The following is a 22,908-nucleotide window of genomic DNA, read 5'->3' as shown; positions in this document are numbered from 1 at the left end:
GGGGGGTGGGGGGGGAGTTGTAGTGTAAGTTAACAAGGTTGTGATCAATAGCAGACAGCAGGACCCTGTCTCTCTGTGCCTGCCTGCCTAGTGTTATCTCCTCTTCATGTTCATTACAGTCAGCCTCTTGTTCCCTCAGCCCCGACGCTGACATTGATCGACAGCTCCTATTAACAGCCTTTCCCTTGCAGCTGGCAAGAGCAGATACATGAAATCAAACAGTTATTGCTTGTCATTGGGCCTGGCAAGTAAAATATGGCCACTAAATAGTTGTTGCCATCAGATGCGGTTTGATACAAGGTTTTAATTTGGGAGACTGCTCCATTACACTGATGCAATTGACACCAGCCTTTTGTTTGGGGGCGATATGATTGTGTACATGATCCCTGGGTTTTGATAGGCTGTTTCCTCAGGGGCTTTGTTTTGCTTTTTATATGTTTTTCTGCTTGTCAGAATACGCTCCCTGCCTGAACAGGGGATGTTATCACCCTCCTTCTCCTCCTCTTTTCTTCTCCTCCGCCTCCCCTCCTCTTTCAGCCCTCTGTCCTTGTCCCCTTATCAGGAGGTGTCTCGGTGTAGCAACCCTAAGCTCTCGCCTGGCTACAAGATAAGACATTCCTTATGAGCAGTAGGTATGGTGACACAACAATAGCCCGAGGTTGTCAGGCTCAAATTACAGCTCTCGTCTCTTCCTGTGCCAGGACGATATCTAACCACCCCTTCTTTGAATTACAACCGTGAAATGGGCCCTAAACGCTCATCTAATAAGGATGTATTAGTAACACCCCCCCTGCTGTCACACAGACACACACTCCCCCCTAAAACTCTATGCTGAACACGATCACCGTGGCGACGTCAGGCCAGGAACAGGACAGCTGTGTGATGACGGGCAGCGGGTGGTGTGGGTGGTGTCCTGTTCCCTGCTTTGTGTGCTGCATATTAAAAGTTTTATGGAGGCAATTAAATGTGTGCTTACTGGCGAGGAGTTGGCGGAATGGATGTACAATTGAATTAGCAGTTATGATGGGCCACATTTCAAGATTAAGTAAATGCAATTACCTCTGACGTTGTCTCCCTCCTCCCAAAAGGTTAGGCTGCACCATGTGACTTAATTACCCTCGTCACATACACTTTTCCACTGATGTCATTTCACAGCAGCTGGAAGGAAGTGAGAGGTTGGCCAGTCTCCTTGGTTCTGTGTGGAGAGTGAAGAGAGCCATTGATATTCTTCTCTGGGCCTGTTTTACAGCGTGAAGCATTGAAGCTGACTCATCCCAATAATAAGAGCTTTGCAAAGACACCTCGGCAGAGAGATTCCTGGGCTTGTCTCTGGCTTTGCAGGTCAACTAAATTGCATTATGGGGATAATGCTAAGTTATAGTATTGGATGTAAACTGTGACTGGACAGGGCAACATGACAGCTGGATGGTCTACACAGAGTCAGACTTCAAATCAATTCAAATGGTATTGGTCACATACACATGGTTAGCAGAGCAGATGTTAATGTGATTGTAGCTGTCACGCCTTGGTCTTAGTATTTTGTGTTTTCTTTATTTATTTTGGTCAGGCCAGGGTGTGACATGGGTTTATTTTGTGGTGTGTTTTTGTATTGGGGTTTAGTAGGTATTGGGATTGTGGTTGAGTAGGGTTGTCTAGCATAGTCTATGGCTGCCTGAGGCGGTTCTCAATCAGAGTCAGGTGATTCTCATTGTCTCTGATCGGGAACCATATTTAGGTAGCCTGGGTTTCACTGTGTGTTTGTGGGTGATTGTTCCTGTCTCTGTGTTTGTTGTCACAAGATAGGCTGTAAAGGTTTTCGCATTTCGTTTGTTGTTTTGCTATTTAGTTATTTCATGTATTGTTCATTATTTTGCATTAAAGAACATGAGTAACCACCACGCCGCATTTTGGTCCGACTCTCTTTCGACAGACTAACGCCGTTACAGTAGCGAAATGTTTGTGCTTCTAGTCCGACAGTGCAGTAACATCTAAAAAGTAATCTAACAAATTCACAACGACTACCTAGTACACACAAATGTAAGGGGATGGAATAAGAATATGTACATTTAAATATATGGATGCAAGATGGCCGTGCGGCATTGGCAAGATGCAAAAGATGGTAAAAAATAAGGTTTATACAGTTGAAGTCGGGAAGTTTACATACACTTAGGTTGGACTTATTAAAACACATGTTTCAACCACTCCACAAATTTCTTGCCAACAAACTATAGTTTTGCCAAGTCGGTTAGGACATCTACTTTGTGCATGACACAAGTAATTTTTCAACAATTGTTTACATACTGATTATTTCACTTATAATTCACTGTATCACAATTCCAGTGGGTCAGAAGTGTACATACACTAAGTTGACTGTGCCTTCAAACAGCTTGGAAAATACCAGCAAATGGTAGGCTAATTGACATCATTTGAGTCAATTGGAGGTGTACATGTGGATGTAGTTCAAGGCATACCTTCAAACTCAGTGCCTCTGCTTAACATCATGGGAAAATCAAAAGATCTCCACAAGTATGGTTCATCCTTGGGAGCAATTTCCAAATGCCTGTAGGTACCACGTTCACCTGTACAATCAATAGTAAGCAAGTATAAACACCATGGGACCACCCAGCCATCATACCACTCAGGAAGGAGACGCGTTCTGTCTCCTAGAGATGAACGTACTTTGGTGCGAAAAGTGCAGATCAATCACAGAACAACAACGAAGGACCTTGTGAAGATGCTGGAGTAAACAGGTACAAAAGTATCTATATCCACAGTGAAACAAGTTCTATATCGACATAACCTGAAAGGCCGCTCAGCAAGGAAGAAGCCACTTCTCCAAAACCGCCATAAAAAAGCCAGACTACGGTTTGCAACTGCACATGGGAACAAAGATCGTACTTTTTGGAGAAATGTCCTCTGGTCTGATGAAACAAAAATAGAAGTGTTTGGCCATAATGACTATCATTATGTATGGAGGGAAAAGGGGGAGGCTTGCAAGCCGAATAACACCATCCCTACCGTGAAGCACGGTGGTGGCAGCATCATGTTGTGGGGGTGCTTTTCTGCAGGAGGGACTGGTGCCATTCACAAAATAGTTGGCATCATAAGGGATGAAAATTATGTAGATATATTGAAGCAACATCTCAAGACATCAGTCAGGAAGTTAAAGCTTGGTTGCAAATGGGTCTTCCAAATGGACAATGACCCCAAGCATACTTCCAAAGTTGTGGCAAAATGGCTTAAGGACAACAAAGTCAAGCTATTGGAGTGGCCATCACAAAGCCCTGACCTCAATCCATTTGACCCAAGTTAAACAATTTAAAGGCAATGCTACCAAATACGAATTGAGTGTATGTAAACTTCTGACCCACCGGGAATGTGATGAAAGAAATTAAAGCTGAAATAAATCATTCTCTCTCTACTATTATTCTGACATTTCACATTCTTAAAATAAAGTGGTGATCCTAACTGGCATAAAACAGGGAATTTTTACTAGGATTAAATGTCAGGAATTGTGAAATACTGAGTTTAAATGTATTTGGCTAAGGTGTATGTAAACTTCCGACCATAGGAGATGAGTAATGTAGGATATGTAAACATTATTAAAGTGGCATTATTTAAAGTGACTCGTGATACTATTATTAAATCCATTTATTAAAGTGGCCAGTGAGTTGAGTCTGTATGTTGGCAGCAGCCTCTCTATGTTAGTGGTGGCTGTTTAACAGTCTGATGGCCTTGAGATAGAAGCTGTTTTTCAGTCTCTCGGTCCCAGCTTTGATGCACCTGTACTGACCTCGCCTTCTGGATGATAACAGGGTGAACAGGCAGTGGCTTGGTAGGTTGTTGTCCTTGATGATCTTTTTATCCTTCTTGTGACATCGGGTGCTGTAAGTGTCCTGGAGGGCAGGTAGTTTGCCCCAGGTGATGCGTTGTGCCGACTACTCTACGCTCTGGAGAGCTTTTCGATTGAGGGTGGTGCAGTTGCCGTGCCAGACGGTAGTACAGCCTGACAGGATGCTCTCGATCGTGCATCTGTAGAAGTTTGTGAGGGTTTTCGGTGACAAGCCAAATTTCTTAAGCCTCCTGAGGTTTAAGAGGCTCTGTTGCGCCTTTTTCACCACGCTGTCTTTGTGGGTGGACCATTTCAGTTTGTTTGTGATGTGTACGCCGAGTAACTTAAAACTTTCCACCTTATCCCGTCGATGTGGATAGGGGGGTGCTCCCTCTGCTGTCCACGATCATCTCCTGTGTTTTGGTGACGTTGAGTGAGAGGTTATTTTCCTTACACTGCACTCCGAGGGCCCTCACTTCCTCCCTGTAGGCTGTTTCGTCATTGTTGGTAATCAAGCCTACCACTGTAGAGTCGTCTGCAAACATGATGATTGAGTTGGAGGCGTGCATGGCCATACAGTCATGGGTGAACAGGAAGTACAGGAGAGGGCTAAGAACGCACCCTTGTGGGGCAACACTGTTGAGGATCAGCGGGGTGGAGATTTCCTACCTTCACTACCTGGGGGTGGCCTACAGAGGAAGTCCAGGACCAAGTTGCTTAGGGCAGGGTCGAGACCCAGGTTCCCAAGCTTAATGATAAGTTTGGAGGGTACTATGGTGTTGAATGCTGAGCTATAGTCAATGAACAGCATTCTTACATAGGTATTCCTCTTGTCCAGATGGGATAGGGCAGTGTTCAGTGTGATGGCAATTGCATCGTCTGTGGACCTATTGGGGTGGTAAGCAAATTGGAGTGGGTCTAGGCTAGCAGGTAGGGTGGAGGTGATATAATCCTTGACTAGTCTCTCAAAGCTCTTCATGATGACAGAAGTGAGTGCTACGGGGCGATAGTCATTTTGTTCAGTTACCTTAGCTTTCTTGGGAACAGGAACAGTGGTGGCCATCTTGAAGCATGTGGGGACAGCAGACTGGGATAGGGATTGATTGAATATGTCCGTAAACACACCAGCCAACTGGTCTGCGCATGCCCCGAGGACGCGGCTAGGGATGCCGTCTGGGCAGGCAGCCTTGCGAGGGTTAATACGTTTAAATGTTTTACTCATGTTGGCCATGTTGAAGGAGAGCCCACAGTCTTTGGTAGCGGTCCATGTCGTTGGAACTGTATTGTCCTCAAAGCACACAAAGAAGTTGTTTAATTTGTCTGGGAGCAAGACATCGATGTCCGCGACGGGGCTACGTCTCGTGTTTGAGCCATTGAATTTGCAACTCTACTTTGTCTCTATACTGACGCTTTGCTTGTTTGATTGCCTTGCCGAGGGAATAGCTAATAGCTGTTTGTTCTTGGTCATGTTTCCAGTCACCTTGCCATGATTAAATGCTTTTAGTTTTGCGTGAATGCTGCCCTCAATCCACGGTTTCTGGTTAGGGAAGGTTTTAATAATCACAATGGGTACAACATCTCCAATGTACTTCCTAATAAACTCACTCACCGAGTCAGCGTATACGTCAATGTTATTGTCTGAGGCTACCCGGAACATATCCCAGTCCACGTGATTGGAGAAATCTTGAAGTGTATAATCCAATTGGTCAGACTAGTGTTGGATAGACCTAAGCACGGATAAAGACCTGTTTTAGTTTTTGCCTATAGGAGGGGAGCAACAAGATGGAGTCATGGTCAGATTTGCCGAATGGGGGCGGGGGAGGGCCTTGTATGCATCACGGAAGTTAGAATAGCAGTGGTCCAATGATTTGCTCGAGCGGGTGCAACAATCAATGTGCTGGTAGAATTTGGGTAATCTTGTTCTCAAATTAGCTTTGTTAAAATCCCCAGCTACAATAAATGCGGCCTCAGGGTATATGGTTTCCAGATTACATAGAGTCCAGTAAAGTTTTTTCAGGGCCGTCGAGGTATCTGCTTGGGGGGGATATACACGGCTGTGACTATAATCGAAGAGAATTCTCTTGGAACATAATGCGGCCAGCATTTGATTGTAAGGAATTCTAGATCAGGTGAACAAAAGGACTTGAGTTCCTGTATGTTGTTATGATTACACCATGAGTTGTTAATCATGATGCATACACCACCGCCCTTCTTCTTACCAGAGAGATGTTTGATTCTGTCGGCGCCACGCATGAAGAAACCCAGTGGGTGTATCGACTCTGACAACATATCCTGAGTGAGCCATATTTCTGTGAAACAGAGAATGTTACAATCTCTGGTGTCTATCTGGAAGACAACTAGTGCCCTAATTTCATCACCTTGTTGTCTAGAGACTGGACATTGGCGAGTAGTTTTTTATTTTTTATTTTATTTCACCTTTATTTAACCAGGTAGGCTAGTTGAGAACAAGTTCTCATTTGCAACTGCGACCTGGCCAAGATAAAGCATAGCAGTGTGAACAGACAACACAGAGTTACACATGGAGTAAACAATTAACAAGTCAATAACACAGTAGAAAAAAGGGGGGAGTCTATATACAATGTGTGCAAAAGGCATGAGGTAGGCGAATAATTACAATTTTGCAGATTAACACTCAGATGGTCATGTACAGGTAGAGATATTGGTGTGCAAAAGAGCAGAAAAGTAAATCAATAAAAACAGTATAAAACAGTATGGGAATGAGGTAGGTGAAAATGGGTGGGCTATTTACCAATAGACTATGTACAGCAGCAGCGATCGGTTAGCTGCTCAGATAGCTGATTTTTGAAGTTGGTGAGGGAGATAAAAGTCTCCAACTTCAGCGATTTTTGCAATTCGTTCCAGTCACAGGCAGCAGAGTACTGGAACGAAAGGCGGCCAAATGAGGTGTTGGCTTTAGGGATGATCAGAGAGATAACACCTGCTGGAGCGTGTGCTACGGACGGGTGTTGCCATCGTGACCAGTGAACTGAGATAAGGCAGAGCTTTACCTAGCATGGACTTGTGGATGACCTGGAGCCAGTGGGTCTGGCGGCGAATATGTAGCGAGGGCCAGCCAACTAGAGCATACAAGTGGCAGTGGTGGGTGGTGTAAGGTGCTTTAGTGACAAAACGGATGGCACTGTGATAGACTGCATCCAGTTTGCTGAGTAGAGTGTTGGAAGCCATTGTGTAGATGACATCACCGAAGTCGAGGATCGGTAGGATAGTCAGTTTTACTAGGTTAAGCTTGGCCGCGTGAGTGAAGGAGGCTTTGTTGCGGAATAGAAAGCCGACTCTTGATTTGATTTTCGATTGGAGATGTTTGATATGAGTCTGGAAGGAGATTTTGCAGTCGAGCCAGACACCTAGGTACTTATAGATGTCCACATATTCAAGGTCGGAACCATCCAGGGTGGTGATGCTAGTTGGGCATGCGGGTGCAGGCAGCGATCGGTTGAAAAGCATGCATTTGGTTTTACTAGCGTTTAAGAGCAGTTGAAGGCCACGGAAGGAGTGTTGTATGGCATTGAAGCTCGTTTGGAGGTTAGATAGCACAGTGTCCAATGACGGGCCGAAAGTATATAGAATGGTGTCGTCTGCGTAGAGGTGGATCAGGGAATCGCCCGCAGCAAGAGCAACATCATTGATATACACAGAGAAAAGAGTCGGCCCCAGAAATGAACCCTGTGGCACCCCCATAGAGACTGCCAGAGGACCGGACAGCATGCCCTCCGATTTGACACACTGAACTCTGTCTGCAAACTAATTGGTGAACCAGGCAAGGCAGTCATCCGAAAAACCGAGGCTACTGAGTCTGCCGATAAGAATATGGTAATTGACAGAGTTGAAGGCCTTGGCAAGGTCGATGAAGACGGCTGCACAGTACTGTCTTTTATCGATGGCGGTTATGATATCGTTTAGTACCTTGAGTGTGGCTGAGGTGCACCCGTGACCGGCTCGGAAACCAGATTGCACAGCGGAGAAGGTACGGTGGGATTCGAGATGGTCAGTGACCTGTTTGTTGACTTGGCTTTCGAAGACCTTAGATAGGCAGGGCAGGATGGATATAGGTCTGTAACAGTTTGGGTCCAGGGTGTCTACCCTTTTGAAGAGGGGGGATGACTGCGGCAGCTTTCCAATCCTTGGGGATCTCAGACGATATGAAAGAGAGGTTGAACAGGCTGGTAATAGGGGTTGCTACAATGGCGGCGGATAGTTTCAGAAATAGAGGGTCCAGATTGTCAAGCCCAGCTGATTTGTACGGGTCCAGGTTTTGCAGCTCTTTCAGAACATCTGCTATCTGGATTTGGGTAAAGGAGAACCTGGAGAGGCTTGGGAGAGGAGCTGCGGGGGGGGGGGGGGGGGGGGGGGGGGGTGGAGCTGTTGGCCGAGGTTGGAATAGCCAGGCGGAAGGCATGGTCAGCCGTTGAGCAATGCTTATTGAAGTTTTCGATAATCATGGATTTATCGGTGGTGACCGTGTTACCTAGCCTCAGTGCAGCGGGCAGCTGGGAGGAGGTGCTCTTGTTCTCCATGGACTTCACAGTGTCCCAGAACTTTTTGGAGTTGGAGCTACAGGATGCAAACTTCTGCCTGAAGAAGCTGGCCTTAGCTTTCCTGACTGACAGCGTGTATTGGTTCCTGACTTCCCTGAACAGTTGCATATCGCGGGGACTATTCGATGCTATTGCAGTCCGCCACAGGATGTTTTTGTGCTGGTCGAGGGTAGTCAGGTCTGGAGTGAACCAAGGGCTGTATCTGTTCTTAGTTCTGCATTTTTTTGAACGGAGCATGCTTATCTAAAATGGTGAGGAAGTTACTTTTAAAGAATGACCAGGCATCCTCAACTGACGAGATGAGGTCAATGTCCTTCCATGATACCCGGGCCAGGTCGATTAGAAAGGCCTGCTCACAGAAGTGTTTTAGGGAGCGTTTGACAGTGATGAGGGGTGGTCGTTTGACTGCGGCTCCGTGGCGGATACAGGCAATGAGGCAGTGATCGCTGAGATCCTGGTTGAAGACAGCGGAGGTGTATTTGGAGGGCCAGTTGGTCAGGATGACGTCTATGAGGGTACCCTTGTTTACGGAGTTAGGGTTGTACCTGGTGGGTTCCTTGATGATTTGTGTGAGATTGAGGGCATCTAGCTTAGATTGTAGGACTGCCGGGGTAGTATGCTCGGAAGTGGTAGATGGTGTGCTGGCCTTCTATGTCTGACCAGGAGGCCGCTCCATTTGCCTCTCCTGTGGCGACGACGTTGTTTTGGGTCAGCCTCTGGGATTAGAACCAATGTCCAGGGTGGAGATCCGAACAAAGGATCCACTTCGGGAAAGTCATATTCCTGGTAGTAATGTTGGTAAGTTGACGTCGCTCTTATATCCAGTAGTTCTTCCCGGCTATATGTAATAACACTTAAGATTTTCTGGGCAAACAATGTAAGAAATAATACATAAAAATACAAATAAATACTACATAGCTTCCTAAGGATGTGAAGCGAGGCGACCATCTCTGTGGGCGCCATCTTGCAAGGAAACACCAAGGAAAATGGCCCGGATAAAATGTATATGGAACTTTCACGGCTTACTTTGTTTGGCCTTGGTTATGGAGGGTAAAAATTATTCTAGATTGTATCTCTTTCCACAGAAGCCCACTGATCACTAGATCTATATGACTGTTTGACAGAGTGGGAAATATATAAGATGATGATGAACTTTGTGAGTAACAGTTTGTAATTTTCTCTCTGAGAGGTCTGAGGTCACTCTCCAGAGTACTGATTAACTTTGATAAGTACATTTTGTGAGTAACAGTTTGTAAGTTTCTCTCTGAGAGGTCTAAGGTCATTCTCCAGAGTACTGAAGCAATACATCAAAGCAATTCTCTAACTGCCAGGCCGTTGACAGCGATAAGTGACCCTTGTATCAAGGGTCTGCCTCATATGATCTCTCTCTCAAAAGTATTTTTTCTCCCTCACAGAGCAGTTTACATGGCCTCCCTCCCTCTCCCTCATCTCCACTCCCTCAGAAACAGTTGATTAGTACTGAGCTCTTAGGCATCGTCATTTGCCAGTGATAGAAGCTCAGCAGCCAGTGTGAATCTGGTGTCCTTGCAGATTTAGTGGTCACTTCCCTCAACTTTGGCCATTAACCTGAGTACAGCAGGCAGTTGGCCCCCCTCTGAGCACCATGGGTACATTTATTACCCAGGGACACTCTAATGGATCCCAGTTAAGGTGTGTTAACAATTTTTCTATCGATTAATAGGAGGAGAATGATAGCCAGACTAACATAGCCCAGACGATTTAGTGGCTTTTAAGGTAGTAGCGATGAATATAATGCTTTCGAAAGAGCTTCTGGACATTATATATATGACACCTGCTACATTAAGCTACATTAAGGTTTAATACATCTTCATTACTGGCACTTTGCCCAACCCCTTCAAGGTTGAAATAGAGATCCTGCTTTCATTAGACTACCCATCATCGCTCTATGGAGAGATATTAAATAATAATGTAATTGTTGAAACAGTTCTGCCTTAGTTTTTCATGTTAATCGATGTATTAAATATTAAACAATTCCATAACAGGAGTTTGAGCCGCTCCCACCAGGACGATGCAGGAAAATGCTGCAGCAGCATCAGGCTAATCTACGCTCTCTCGCTCTTCCTGTAATTAGGCAAAGTAGAGGATGATGACAAACCCTGACCCCTGACCCCTGGCCTGCTACTTCTGGCTGCTGCTGCCTGAGAGAACCAGAGAGGAAAGAGCTGTAAAGTAGCTGTTGAATCAGAGGTACTGGAACTCATGTAGAAGCACATTTCAATAGGTCATTTTAGACTTTCCTTATAAGACTCAGCATGCCTGCTACTCTAGTTATAAGACTTAGCATCCCTGCTACTGTAGTTATTTTGAATGGTCAATGTGTTAGCCTCAGTTTGGAGTGCCTGAAAATGTACAGTGACTACAATTTATGGAATGGCTAATAAATTAATTCACACATCCAGTCTACCTTTTGATAATGTGTTGAAGAGGCAATGAAAGTCATGTAACATTTGTATCATGTCATCCCTAAAGCATGCAAGCTTCATTATTTTACTCTGTGTTGACATTTGTACTCGTATTTCATATGAATTATAGATTTGCAAATATGTGTTCAACCTCAAACAAACACTCAATTCTATATGGACAGAGGGCAAGAAACTCTCGAAGGGAATAAAGAGAAAATCCATCCCCAGAACATTAAAAGTAGAAGACCAAACCATGTTGGATGAGAGAGTAGTTTTGGCTGCCGCACACGACGCAGCAAAAATAAACGACACAGTGAGCTTACGTCAGACTGGCTCGTTCGGGGAGCGTTCAGCGGTGCCCTGTGTGTAGAAGGAAAACAGCCTGACCTACAGGAGGCCCAGGACCGGCCCAGCCGCCCAGATATTCAACCCCAGAGCACTATTGCTTTTCCCTTCAAAGCACCAAAAAGTTTCATGTTTGGTTTGCAAATCTTTTGATGAGTGTCTCCTTCAATTATTTTTTGGGCTCACAAAGTCAGACCAATGAGGTTTGTTATGTGGTGGTAGATGTTTGATTAACTCACCTGTCTATTATTGGCCAGTTTATTTGGCTTTGGAGTATTTTTGTTGCGGTGAGGGGATGGGGGGAGAAAAGTAACAAACATGGCAAAAATGTGAAGAGAAAGTTTAAAAATGTCACTACTGACTATGATGGGTTGGAGCAATTATAGAAGGAATAGCATTTCATTCCTTTATTGTTCAATGCCACATTAGCAATCTGCAACGTTTGGGAATTGCTGCCAATAGAGGCTGCTCTGGGCAGATGGGCAGGCCCGTAAGAAGGATCCATTGCCACATAAATTCCCTGTTGCCACCAAAAGAGAAAGGAGAAACAACACTAACAGTGGTTTATGGCTGGGCTAGGATGATGCCAAAAGCAACAGTTCATACTTTTTTCCCCCAATCAGACACGTGAGGGATCAATATAGATGTTCTCTCTTTCCCATTATTAAACAGAGGAAATAGATGGTAAGTGGTATGCATGACCATGATACAAAAAACACTGGTCAAAGGTATGTCTTAACAATTCAGATGATTACATTACTGAGGAACTAGGTGGATAGGTATGTTGGATTGTCAATTTTGCTGTTGTCTCTCAAAACCATGAGCATCCAAATTATAATGTTCAATGCTTGACTAGATTAAAAAGCCAACATTTTTTGTAAATCTTTTTACTGACCCCCATTCTTAACCCTCACCTGTCAGAATAATAGATTGCATTTTAATATCCAAAATATCCTTCGTTTGAGTTTAAATGTGAATGTTTGTATTTCCACATCATTTGTGTATGTAAATGGTTGCTGGAGTCCTGGCAAACAGATGTTGAGGAGGCCACATTCAGATCTGCAGCACCTGCTTATTTAAACAGAGGTCTGTTGATGCCTGGGTCTCGCCTGTTTTCTTTCCAGAGGCACCTTGCTGCATCACAGAAGTTGTGGTCCTGTGTGTAGTAGGTCCAGCATGTCCCATTATCTATAGACCCCTGAGGACACTTTGAAGGTATGGCCAAGTTAGTGTTTGTTTTTGGGCGAGAAGTCCAGCTATGAGAAACCTGTGATAGAGATGCAATGAGAAAAAAAATAAAAAGAGGATTTACTTTTATGGTGGTATGGTATGCTTTCTTATATCTCATAGCTTAGCTTAAACTACACTTGAATCATTTTGTTATTTTACAACTATAAACTCATAATTCATACCTGTTTAAATTGAAGTATAATGTTTTGGGGGAAAAGATTCTTCTTAGCCACATAAACAAATGTACATTGATGTAATAATAATGTCACAGTGAATAGCTGACACGCATCACCTTAAAAAACAAACTATTTAAATAGTTTTGTTCCAAAACGCTATATATCCATTTTCATAAATATTGGTTAATTGACATAAGAAATTATGAAAGAGATTGGTGTGTTTCTTCAGTATCTAATTATGGCATGGGGTTGTTCAATGACAGTATTTGTTTAAAATCAATTGATTGTTTAATTTCAGAGAGACAAATAATCATGATTTGTTTTGCTAAATGTGGTATATATCCTCAGAGAAATACATATAACAGACAAATATACAGGATTCGATCATTCCATTACAGCCAAAACATTTATATACAGTGTTTTGTAAAAAATAAAACATTTTCATGCATATCTAAAATCTGTGAAAAAAACATCTGAGAACAGTAATATTTTACACACATGAAGGTGCCCATAAGCAATCATTTCCGATGAAAAAACACAGATGTACATTTTTTGTGTGGATATTGCGTTTTGGAAATAAACTCTTCAATTATAGGTTATCCTGATCCCTTTGTTTTCAACAGTGAGATGCTGTGAAAAGCAATCGTTCAACCACAAGTAGCATAATATTATCCAGACCGTTGTCAGACCCCAGCCCAGCAGCATAGCAGCAGCAGCCAGGCACCATAACAAGTGTATCTATTGCAAGCAGACATTTACAGAGACTGCGCTTCATTCTCTGTCCTCAATCTTCACAATTGACTTGTCATGTATTTTCCAGCTAATTAGGTCTTTTAAAATGGGGGCTATGTAAAGCCTGCATTGATCAGAGCATCCTGCTAAATTGACCGTAAATGCTGCCATTCAATCTGGGACAATTACCTCCATATAGCAAGAATTAGGATTCATTAATGATACTTATTGTAAACAGGAGAGTGACGGAAGGGTGACATGTATGTATTCATGTGAGATATCAGCAACCTGTTTCACAGTGGTAAGGTTGACCTTTTCTTCAGGCTCACAGGCTGAGTTAAATAGAGAGAGGTCAAGGGTGAGAGTGCAATGAGAGGGTGTGGGTGGAACAAAGGCTTCCATACATTTGTTTTTCTTTCTCTGCCTTTTCCCCTATACTAGACACATCTGGTATTTAGAACATCCTCCACATTATTTAAGCAATCAGGCTTGTGGATTATCGTAAATAGCACTTGCTTAAGTTCTTAGGCATGACTCCAAGCCTAAGAATATCCTTCCAGCCTTAATTTGAACCCTAGAACACTGGCTTACCCTTTGACTTTTGACTACCTCAGCTCTCCCATGTCTACCTCAGCTCTCATCCGTCCTACCTCTCCTCTGTCCTACATCAGCTCTCCTCTGTCCTACCCCTCCCCTGTCTAGCTCAACTCTCCCTGTCCTACCTCAGCTCTCCGTCCTACCTCAGCTCTCCTCCATCCTACCGCAGCTCTCCTCCGTCCTACCTCAGCCCTCCTCCGTCCTACCTCAGCCCTCCTCCGTCCTACCTCAGCCCTCCTCTGTCCTACCTCAGCCCTCCTCTGTCCTACCTCAGCCCTCCTCTGACGTACCTCAGCTCTCCTCTGACGTACCTCAGCTCTCCTCTGACGTACCTCAGCTCTCCTCTGACGTACCTCAGCCCTCCTCTGACGTACCTCAGCCCTCCTCTGTCCTACCTCAGCCCTCCTCTGTCCTACCTCAGCCCTCCTCTGTCCTACCTCAGCCCTCCTCTGACATACCTCAGCCCTCCTCTGACGTACCTCAGCCCTCCTCTGACGTACCTCAGCCCTCCTCTGTCCTACCTCAGCCCTCCTCTGTCCTACCTCAGCCCTCCTCTGTCCTACCTCAGCCCTCCTCTGACGTACCTCAGCCCTCCTCTGTCCTACCTCAGGCCTCCTCTGACGTACCTCAGCCCTCCTCTGACGTACCTCAGCCCTCCTCCGTCCTACCTCAGCCCTCCTCTGTCCTACCTCAGCTCTCCTCTGTCCTACCTCAGCCCTCCTCTGACGTACCTCAGCCCTCCTCTGATGTACCTCAGCTCTCCTCTGACGTACCTCAGCTCTCCTCTGACGTACCTCAGCTCTCCTCTGACATACCTCAGCCCTCCTCTGTCCTACCTCAGCCCTCCTCTGACGTACCTCAGCCCTCCTCTGACGTACCTCAGCCCTCCTCTGTCCTACCTCAGCCCTCCTCTGTCCTACCTCAGCCCTCCTCTGTCCTACCTCAGCCCTCCTCTGACGTACCTCAGCCCTCCTCTGACGTACCTCAGCCCTCCTCTGTCCTACCTCAGCCCTCCTCTGTCCTACCTCAGCCCTCCTCTGACGTACCTCAGCCCTCCTCTGACGTACCTCAGCTCTCCTCTGACGTACCTCAGCTCTCCTCTGACGTACCTCAGCTCTCCTCTGACGTACCTCAGCTCTCCTCTGACATACCTCTACCCTCCTCTGTCCTACCTCAGCTCTCCTCTGACGTACCTCAGCTCTCCTCTGACGTACCTCAGCTCTCCTCTGACGTACCTCAGCTCTCCTCTGACGTACCTCAGCCCTCCTCTGACGTACCTCAGCCCTCCTCTGTCCTACCTCAGCCCTCCTCTGACATACCTCAGCCCTCCTCTGTCCTACCTCAGCCCTCCTCTGTCCTACCTCAGCCCTCCTCTGACGTACCTCAGCTCTCCTCTGACGTACCTCAGCTCTCCTCTGACGTACCTCAGCTCTCCTCTGACGTACCTCAGCTCTCCTCTGACGTACCAAAGCTTTAATGGTTTTGATTGAAGTCATTTTGATGAGGAGGTAGTGGTACCTTGTCTACATGGTGCAACTCATTTGCTAATTGAAAAATAAGGTCTCATGACTGGGAATCCCCATTGCCAATTCACAATTCTATGTCTATGGGGAGATGTATTCTATCTCACTGCCTCTCTATCTTACATCAGATATTTATAGACTTCAGTCACACATCGACTGAGCTCCTCAGAAGGAACCAAATCCTTCATCGTAATTCCCTCTGGGAGTCCCATCCTGTTGCTGAAATGTCTTCTGTCAGATCCTCTAAAGGTGAGCAATAACAAATCTCCAGCCTAATGGCCAGTGAATTAAACCTTCAGGCAGTATAGACAGCCAGGGGGAGAATGAAGGAGAATGTAGGCTCTAGCTGAACAGGGAACTCAGGGTAGTCCCAATCCCCCATTCTCTGTTCTCTGTCTAACTCTCCATCACCAGACAGACCAATCCCCAATCAACAGAGACAAACCCTGTGACAGCAGCAGGAGGAGGAGAAGGGTGCAGCTGCAAAGCCCCACGCTCTCCGGGGGGACTCCTCTGGAGCCTGTCTGATAGTTGTCACTAGTTACATAAGGGGGCTCTACTTGATTAGGGAGAGTGGATCTTAATTGCAAAAAAACTAGAGAAGACACAAGTAATCAGGGACCCTATGCACAGAGGACAGAGGAGATCTAAGGTAGAACAGAGCAGATCTGAAGTAGGACAGAGGAGAGCTAAGGTAGGATGGGGGAGAGCTAAGGTAGGATGGGGAGAGCTAAGGTAGGATGGAGGAGAGCTAAGGTAGGATGGAGGAGAGCTAAGATAGGACAGAGGAGAGCTAAGGTAGATGGGAGAGCTGAGGTAGGTCAGGTGAAAGCTGTGGTAGGACAGGGGAGAGGTAGGACAGAGGAGAGCTGAGGTAGGTCAGGTGAAAGCTGTGGTAGGACAGGGGAGAGGTAGGACAGAGGAGAGCTGAGGTAGGTCAGGTGAAAGCTGTGGTAGGACATGGGAGAGGTAGGACAGAGGAGAGCTGAGGTAAACAGGTTAGAGGTAGGGCAGAAGAGAGCTGAGGTAGACAGGTTAGAGGTAGGGCAGAGGAGCGCTGAGGTAAGAGGGGAGAGCTAGGACAGAGGAGAGCTGAGGTAGACAGGTTAGAGGTAGGGCAGAGGAGAGCTGAGGTAAGAGGGGAGAGGTAGGACAGAGGAGAGCTGAGGTAGACAGGTTAGAGGTAGGGCAGAGGAGAGCTGAGGTAGACAGGTTAGAGGTAGGGCAGAGGAGAGCTGAGGTAGACAGGTTAGAGGTAGGGCAGAGGAGAGCTGAGGTAGACAGGTTAGAGGTAGAGCAGAAGAGAGCTGAGGTAAGAGGGGAGAGGTAGGACAGAGGAGAGCTGAGGTAGGTCAGAGGAGGGCTGAGGTAGGTCAGGGGATGGCTGAGGTAGGTCAGGGGAGAGCAGGGGTAGGGCAGGGGAGAGCTGAAGTAGGATGGAGGTGAGCTGAGGTAGGATGGAGGAGAGCTGAGGTAGGATGGAGGCGAGCTGAGGTAGACAGGGGACAAGTAGTCAGGGGAGAGCTGAGGCAGTTCAGGGGAGACCTGAGGTAGTTCAGGGGAGACCTGGGGTAGTTCAGGGGAGACCTGCGGTAGTTCAGGGGAGACCTGAGGTAGTTCAGGGGAGATCTGAGGTAAGGGGAGAGCTGAGGCAGTACAGGGAGACCTGAGGTCGTTCAGGGGAGACCTGAGGTAGTTCAGGGGAGACCTGAGGTAGTTCAGGGGAGACCTGAGGTAGTTCAGGGGAGACCTGAGGTAGTTCAGGGGAGAGCTGAGGTAGTTCAGGGGAGACCTGAGGTAGTTCAGGGGAGACCTGAGGTAGTTCAGGGGAGACCTGAGCTAGTTCAGGGGAGACCTGAGGTAGTTCAGGGGAGAACTGAGGTAGTTCAGGGGAGACCTGAGGTAGTTCAGGGGAGACCTGAGGTAGTTCAGGGGAGACCTGAGGTAGTTCAGGGGGGACCTGAGGTAGTTCAGGGGAGACCTGAGGTAGTTCAGGGGAGACCTGAGGTAGTTCAGGGGAGAACTGAGGTAGTTCAGAGGAGACCTGAGGTAGTTCAGGGGAGATCTGAGGTAAGGGGAGAGCTGAGGTAGACAGGGAATAGCTCAGGTAGACAGGGAATAGCTGAGGTAGACATGGGGAGAGCTGAGGTAGAAAAGGGAGAGCTGAGTACGACAGAAGAGAGGTAGCATATAGGAGATCTGAGGTAGACAGTGGAGAGCTGAGGTAAGACAGAGGAGAGCTGATGTAGGACAGAGGAGAGCAGAGCTAGCAGGAATTATCCACTTTTTGGTGTAGAGCAATTAAATTATTTTGAAATATAATATACTGTAGTTGCCATTATCCATCAAATGGTTTGATTTTATACCAGAACCACTCAAAGGCCAAAATACAGCATTATTAAGTAGGCTAAACCGCACCGGACAGAGAGGAATGGATACCATACATTGATACTCATTCCTGCAGCCTCAGAGGTACATTAAGACAACTAATTGCGTACCCCTGTCTACCTCAGCCTATATGGGTCATTCTACAGAAGCGGGACAGATTGGGCGTTGGAAAATGTGGAAATGTAATCCTATTTTTCCCAAACTTTCAGTGCACGTCTTCCAACAATGTCAGGTAGAGATACAGTTGAAGTCAGAAGTTTACATACACTCAGGTTGGAGTCACTAAAACTTGTTTTTCAACCACTCCACAAATGTCTTGCTGACAAACTATAGTTTTGGCAAGTCGGTTAGGACATCTACTTTGCGCATGACACAAGTAATTTTTCCAACAATTGTTTACAGACAAATTATTTCACTTATAATTCACTGTATCACAATTCCAGTGGGTCAGAAGTGTACATACACTAAGTTGACTATGTCTTCAAACAGCTTGGAAAATTCCAGAAGATGATGTCATGGCTTTAGAAGCTTCTGGTAGGCTAATTGACATCATTTGAGTCAATTGGAGGTGTACCTGTGGATGTAGTTCAAGGCCTACCTTCAAACTCAGTGCCTCTTTGTGTCATGTTTGTCATTTATTATCATGTCTTGTCCCTGTGCTCCCCATTCTATTCGTTTCCCTCTGCTGGTCTTATTTGGTTCTTTCCCTCCTTCTATCCCTCTCTCTCCCCCTCCCTCTCTCACTCTCTCGCTCTCTCTTCTCTCTATCGTTCCGTTCCTGCTCCCAGCTGTTCCTATTCCCCTAATCATCATTTAGTCTTCCCACACCTGTTCCCGATCCTTTCCCCTGATTAGAGTCCCTATTTATTCCTTTGTGTTCCGTTCCTGTCCCGTCGGTTCCTTGTTTAGTATTCACCATGCTGTGATTGCGTTTCGCCCTGTCCTGTCGTGTTTTTGCTGTGATTGTGTATCGCCCTGTCCTGTCGTGTTTTTTGCCTTCATCAGATGCTGCGTGTGAGCAGGTGTCTCTGTCAACTACGGCCTGCGCCTACCCGAAGCGACCTGCAGTCTGTGGCCGCTTCTCCAGTTATTCCCCTCTACAGACTAGAGGATTTTTGTTATTCCCTGTTTGGACTTAAATAAACTCTGTTTCTGTTAAGTCGCTTTTGGGTCCTCTTTCACCAGCATGACAGAAGGAACCGACCAAGGAATGGACCCAGCGACTTCAGACGCTCGTTACACTGCCGTCAAGATCCAAGGAGCCATGCTCGGCAGACACGAGCAGGAATTGTCTGCTGCTCGCCATGCCGTGGAGAACCTGGCCGCTCAGGTTTCCGACCTCTCTGGACAGTTCCAGAGTCTACGTCTCGTGCCACCTGTTACTTCCTGGCCTACCGAGCCTCCAGAACCTAGGGTTAATAACCCACCTTGCTACTCCGGGCAGCCCACTGAGTGCCGCTCCTTTCTCACGCAGTGTGAGATTGTGTTCTCTCTCCAACCCAACACATACTCTAGAGAGAGCTCGGGTTGCTTACGTCATTTCACTCCTTACTGGCCGGGCTCGAGAATGGGGCACAGCTATCTGGGAGGCAAGGGCTGATTGCTCTAACAAGTTCCAGAACTTTAAAGAGGAGATGATTCGGGTTTTTGACCGTTCAGTTTTTGGTAGGGAGGCTTCTAGGGCCCTGGCTTCCTTATGCCAAGGTGAACGGTCCATAACGGATTATTCTATTGAGTTTCGCACTCTTGCTGCCTCTAGTGAGTGGAACGAGCCGGCGCTGCTCGCTCGTTTTCTGGAGGGACTCCACGCAGTGGTTAAGGATGAGATTCTCTCCCGGGAGGTTCCTTCAGATGTGGACTCTTTGATTGCTCTCGCCATCCGCATAGAACGACGGGTAGATCTTCGTCACCGGGCTCGTGGAAGAGAGCTCGCATCAACGGTGTTTCCCTGCTCCGCATCGCAACCATCTCCCTCCTCTGGCTTTGAGACTGAGCCCATGCAGCTGGGAGGGATTCGCATCTCGACTAAGGAGAGGGAACGGAGGATCACCAACCGCCTGTGCCTCTATTGCGGAGTTGCTGGACATTTTGTTAATTCATGTCCAGTAAGAGGCCAGAGCCCATCAGTAAGCGGAGGGCTACTGGTGAGCGCTACTACTCAGGTCTCTTCATCTAGATCTTGTACTACTATGTCGGTCCATCTACGCTGGACCGGTTCGGGTGCTACATGCAGTGCCTTGATTGACTCTGGGGCTGAGGGTTGTTTCATGGACGAAGCATGGGTTCGGAAACATAACATTCCTTTCAGACCGTTAGACAAGCCTACGCCCATGTTTGCCTTAGATGGTAGTCATCTTCCCAGTATCAAATTTGAGACACTACCTTTAACTCTCACAGTATCTGGTAACCACAGTGAGACTATTTCTTTTTGATTTTCCGTTCACCGTTTACACCTGTTGTTTTGGGTCATCCCTGGCTAGTATGTCATAATCCTTCTATTAATTGGTCTAGTAATTCTATCCTATCCTGGAACGTTTCTTGTCATGTGAAGTGTTTAATGTCTGCCATCCCTCCCGTTTCTTCTGTCCCTACTTCTCAGGAGGAACCTGGCGATTTGACAGGAGTGCCGGAGGAATATCATGATCTGCGCACGGTCTTCAGTCGGTCCCGAGCCAACTCCCTTCCTCCTCACCGGTCGTATGATTGTAGTATTGATCTCCTTCCGGGGACCACTCCTCCTCGAGGTAGACTATACTCTCTGTCGGCTCCCGAACGTAAGGCTCTCGAGGATTATTTGTCTGTGTCTCTTGACGCCGGTACCATAGTGCCTTCTTCCTCTCCGGCCGGGGCGGGGTTCTTTTTTGTTAAGAAGAAGGACGGTACTCTGCGCCCCTGCGTGGATTATCGAGGCTGAATGACATAACGGTTAAGAATCGTTATCCGCTTCCCCTTATGTCATCAGCCTTCGAGATTCTGCAGGGAGCCAGGTGCTTTACTAAGTTGGACCTTCGTAACGCTTACCATCTCGTGCGCATCAGAGAGGGGGACGAGTGGAAAACGGCGTTTAACACTCCGTTAGGGCATTTTGAGTACCGGGTTCTGCCGTTCGGTCTCGCCAATGCGCCAGCTGTTTTTCAGGCATTAGTTAATGATGTTCTGAGAGACATGCTGAACATCTTTGTTTTTGTCTATCTTGACGATATCCTGATTTTTTCTCCGTCACTCGAGATTCATGTTCAGCACGTTCGACATGTTCTACAGCGCCTTTTAGAGAATTGTCTCTACGTAAAGGCTGAGAAGTGCTCTTTTCATGTCTCCTCCGTTACTTTTCTCGGTTCCGTTATTTCCGCTGAAGGCATTCAGATGGATTCCGCTAAGGTCCAAGCTGTCAGTGATTGGCCCGTTCCAAGGTCACGTGTCGAGTTGCAGCGCTTTTTAGGTTTCGCTAATTTCTATCGGCGTTTCATTCGTAATTTCGGTCAAGTTGCTGCCCCTCTCACAGCTCTTACTTCTGTCAAGACGTGTTTTAAGTGGTCCGGTTCCGCCCAGGAGCTTTTGATCTTCTAAAAGAACGTTTTACGTCCGCTCCTATCCTCGTTACTCCTGACGTCACTAGACAATTCATTGTCGAGGTTGGCGCTTCAGAGGTAGGCGTGGGAGCCATTCTATCCCAGCGCTTCCAGTCTGACGATAAGGTTCATCCTTGCGCTTATTTTCTCATCGCCTGTCGCCATCTGAGCGCAACTATGATGTGGGTAACCGTGAACTGCTCGCCATCCGCTTAGCCCTAGGCGAATGGCGACAGTGGTTGGAGGGGCGACCGTTCCTTTTGTCGTTTGGACAGACCATAAGAACCTTGAGTACATCCGTTCTGCCAAACGACTTAATGCCCGTCAAGCTCGTTGGGCGTTGTTTTTCGCTCGTTTCGAGTTTGTGATTTCTTACCGTCCGGGTAGCAAGAACACCAAGCCTGATGCCTTATCCCGTCTGTTTAGTTCTTCGGTGGCTTCTACTGATCCCGAGGGATTCTTCCTTATGGGCGTGTTGTCGGGTTAACAGTCTGGGGAATTGAAAGACAGGTTAAGCAAGCACTCACGCACACTGCGTCGCCGCGCTTGTCCTAGTAACCTCCTTTTCGTTCCTGTTTCCACTCGTCTGGCTGTTCTCCAGTGGGCTCACTCTGCCAAGTTAGCTGGTCATCCCGGTGTTCGAGGCACTCTTGCGTCTATTCGCCAGCGCTTTTGGTGGCCGACTCAGGAGCGTGACACGCGCCGTTTCGTGGCTGCTTGTTCGGACTGCGCGCAGACTAAGTCGGGTAACTCTCCTCCTGCCGGTCGTCTCAGACCGCCCCCCATTCCTTCTCGACCATGGTCTCACATCGCCTTAGACTTCATTACCGGTCTGCCTTTGTCTGCGGGGAAGACTGTGAGAGCCGCCAATAAACGCAGGATTAAGAGTCCAAGGTATTGTTGCGGCCAGAGAGTGTGGCTTTCCACTCGCAACCTTCCTCTTACGACAGCTTCTCGTAAGTTGACTCCGCGGTTCATTGGTCCGTTCCGTGTCTCCCAGGTCGTCAATCCTGTCGCTGTGCGACTGCTTCTTCCGCGACATCTTCGTCGCGTCCATCCTGTCTTCCATGTCTCCTGTGTTAAGCCCTTTCTTCGCACCCCCGTTCGTCTTCCCTCCCCCCCCCTCCCGTCCTTGTCGAGAGCGCACCTATTTACAAGGTACATAAGATCATGGATATGCGTTCTCGGGGACGGGGTCTCCAATACTTAGTGGATTGGGAGGGTTACGGTCCTGAGGAGAGGAGTTGGGTTCCGTCTCGGGACGTGCTGGACCGTTCACTCATCGATAATTTCCTCCGTTGCCGCCAGGATTCCTCCTCGAGTGCGCCAGGAGGCGCTCGGTGAGTGGGGGGGTACTGTCATGTTTGTCATTTATTATCATGTCTTGTCCCTGTGCTCCCCATTCTATTCGTTTCCCTCTGCTGGTCTTATTTGGTTCTTTCCCTCCTTCTATCCCTCTCTCTCCCCCTCCCTCTCTCACTCTCTCGCTCTCTCT

General features: G+C 47.1%; 2 protein-coding genes across 2 annotated transcripts in view; both read left to right on the top strand.

The window, feature by feature from the left end:
• Positions 1-10,553, top strand: part of LOC123999567 (glycerol-3-phosphate acyltransferase 3-like) — a 46,655-nt gene extending 36,102 nt beyond the window's left edge. The window contains exon 13 of the mRNA XM_046305467.1: positions 10,523-10,553. Coding sequence (XP_046161423.1) covers positions 10,523-10,538 — 16 coding nt within the window. The 3' untranslated portion in view covers positions 10,539-10,553. The remainder of the gene's footprint in view (positions 1-10,522) is intronic.
• Positions 10,554-11,901: 1,348 nt separating this feature from the next.
• LOC123999832 (extensin-1-like) lies at positions 11,902-15,423 on the top strand. Its single transcript, XM_046305847.1, has 2 exons — positions 11,902-11,926; positions 14,039-15,423. The coding sequence occupies exons 1-2, from the start codon at positions 11,902-11,904 to the stop codon at positions 15,421-15,423; spliced, it is 1,410 nt and encodes a 469-aa protein (XP_046161803.1).
• Positions 15,424-22,908: the final 7,485 nt, after the last annotated feature.

The sequence above is a fragment of the Oncorhynchus gorbuscha genome, linkage group LG16 (genome assembly GCF_021184085.1).
Source record: "Oncorhynchus gorbuscha isolate QuinsamMale2020 ecotype Even-year linkage group LG16, OgorEven_v1.0, whole genome shotgun sequence".
NCBI lineage: Eukaryota > Metazoa > Chordata > Actinopteri > Salmoniformes > Salmonidae > Oncorhynchus > Oncorhynchus gorbuscha.
The sequence above is the reverse complement of the archived record's forward strand: the minus strand, read 5'-3'. Positions and strand labels throughout refer to the sequence as shown.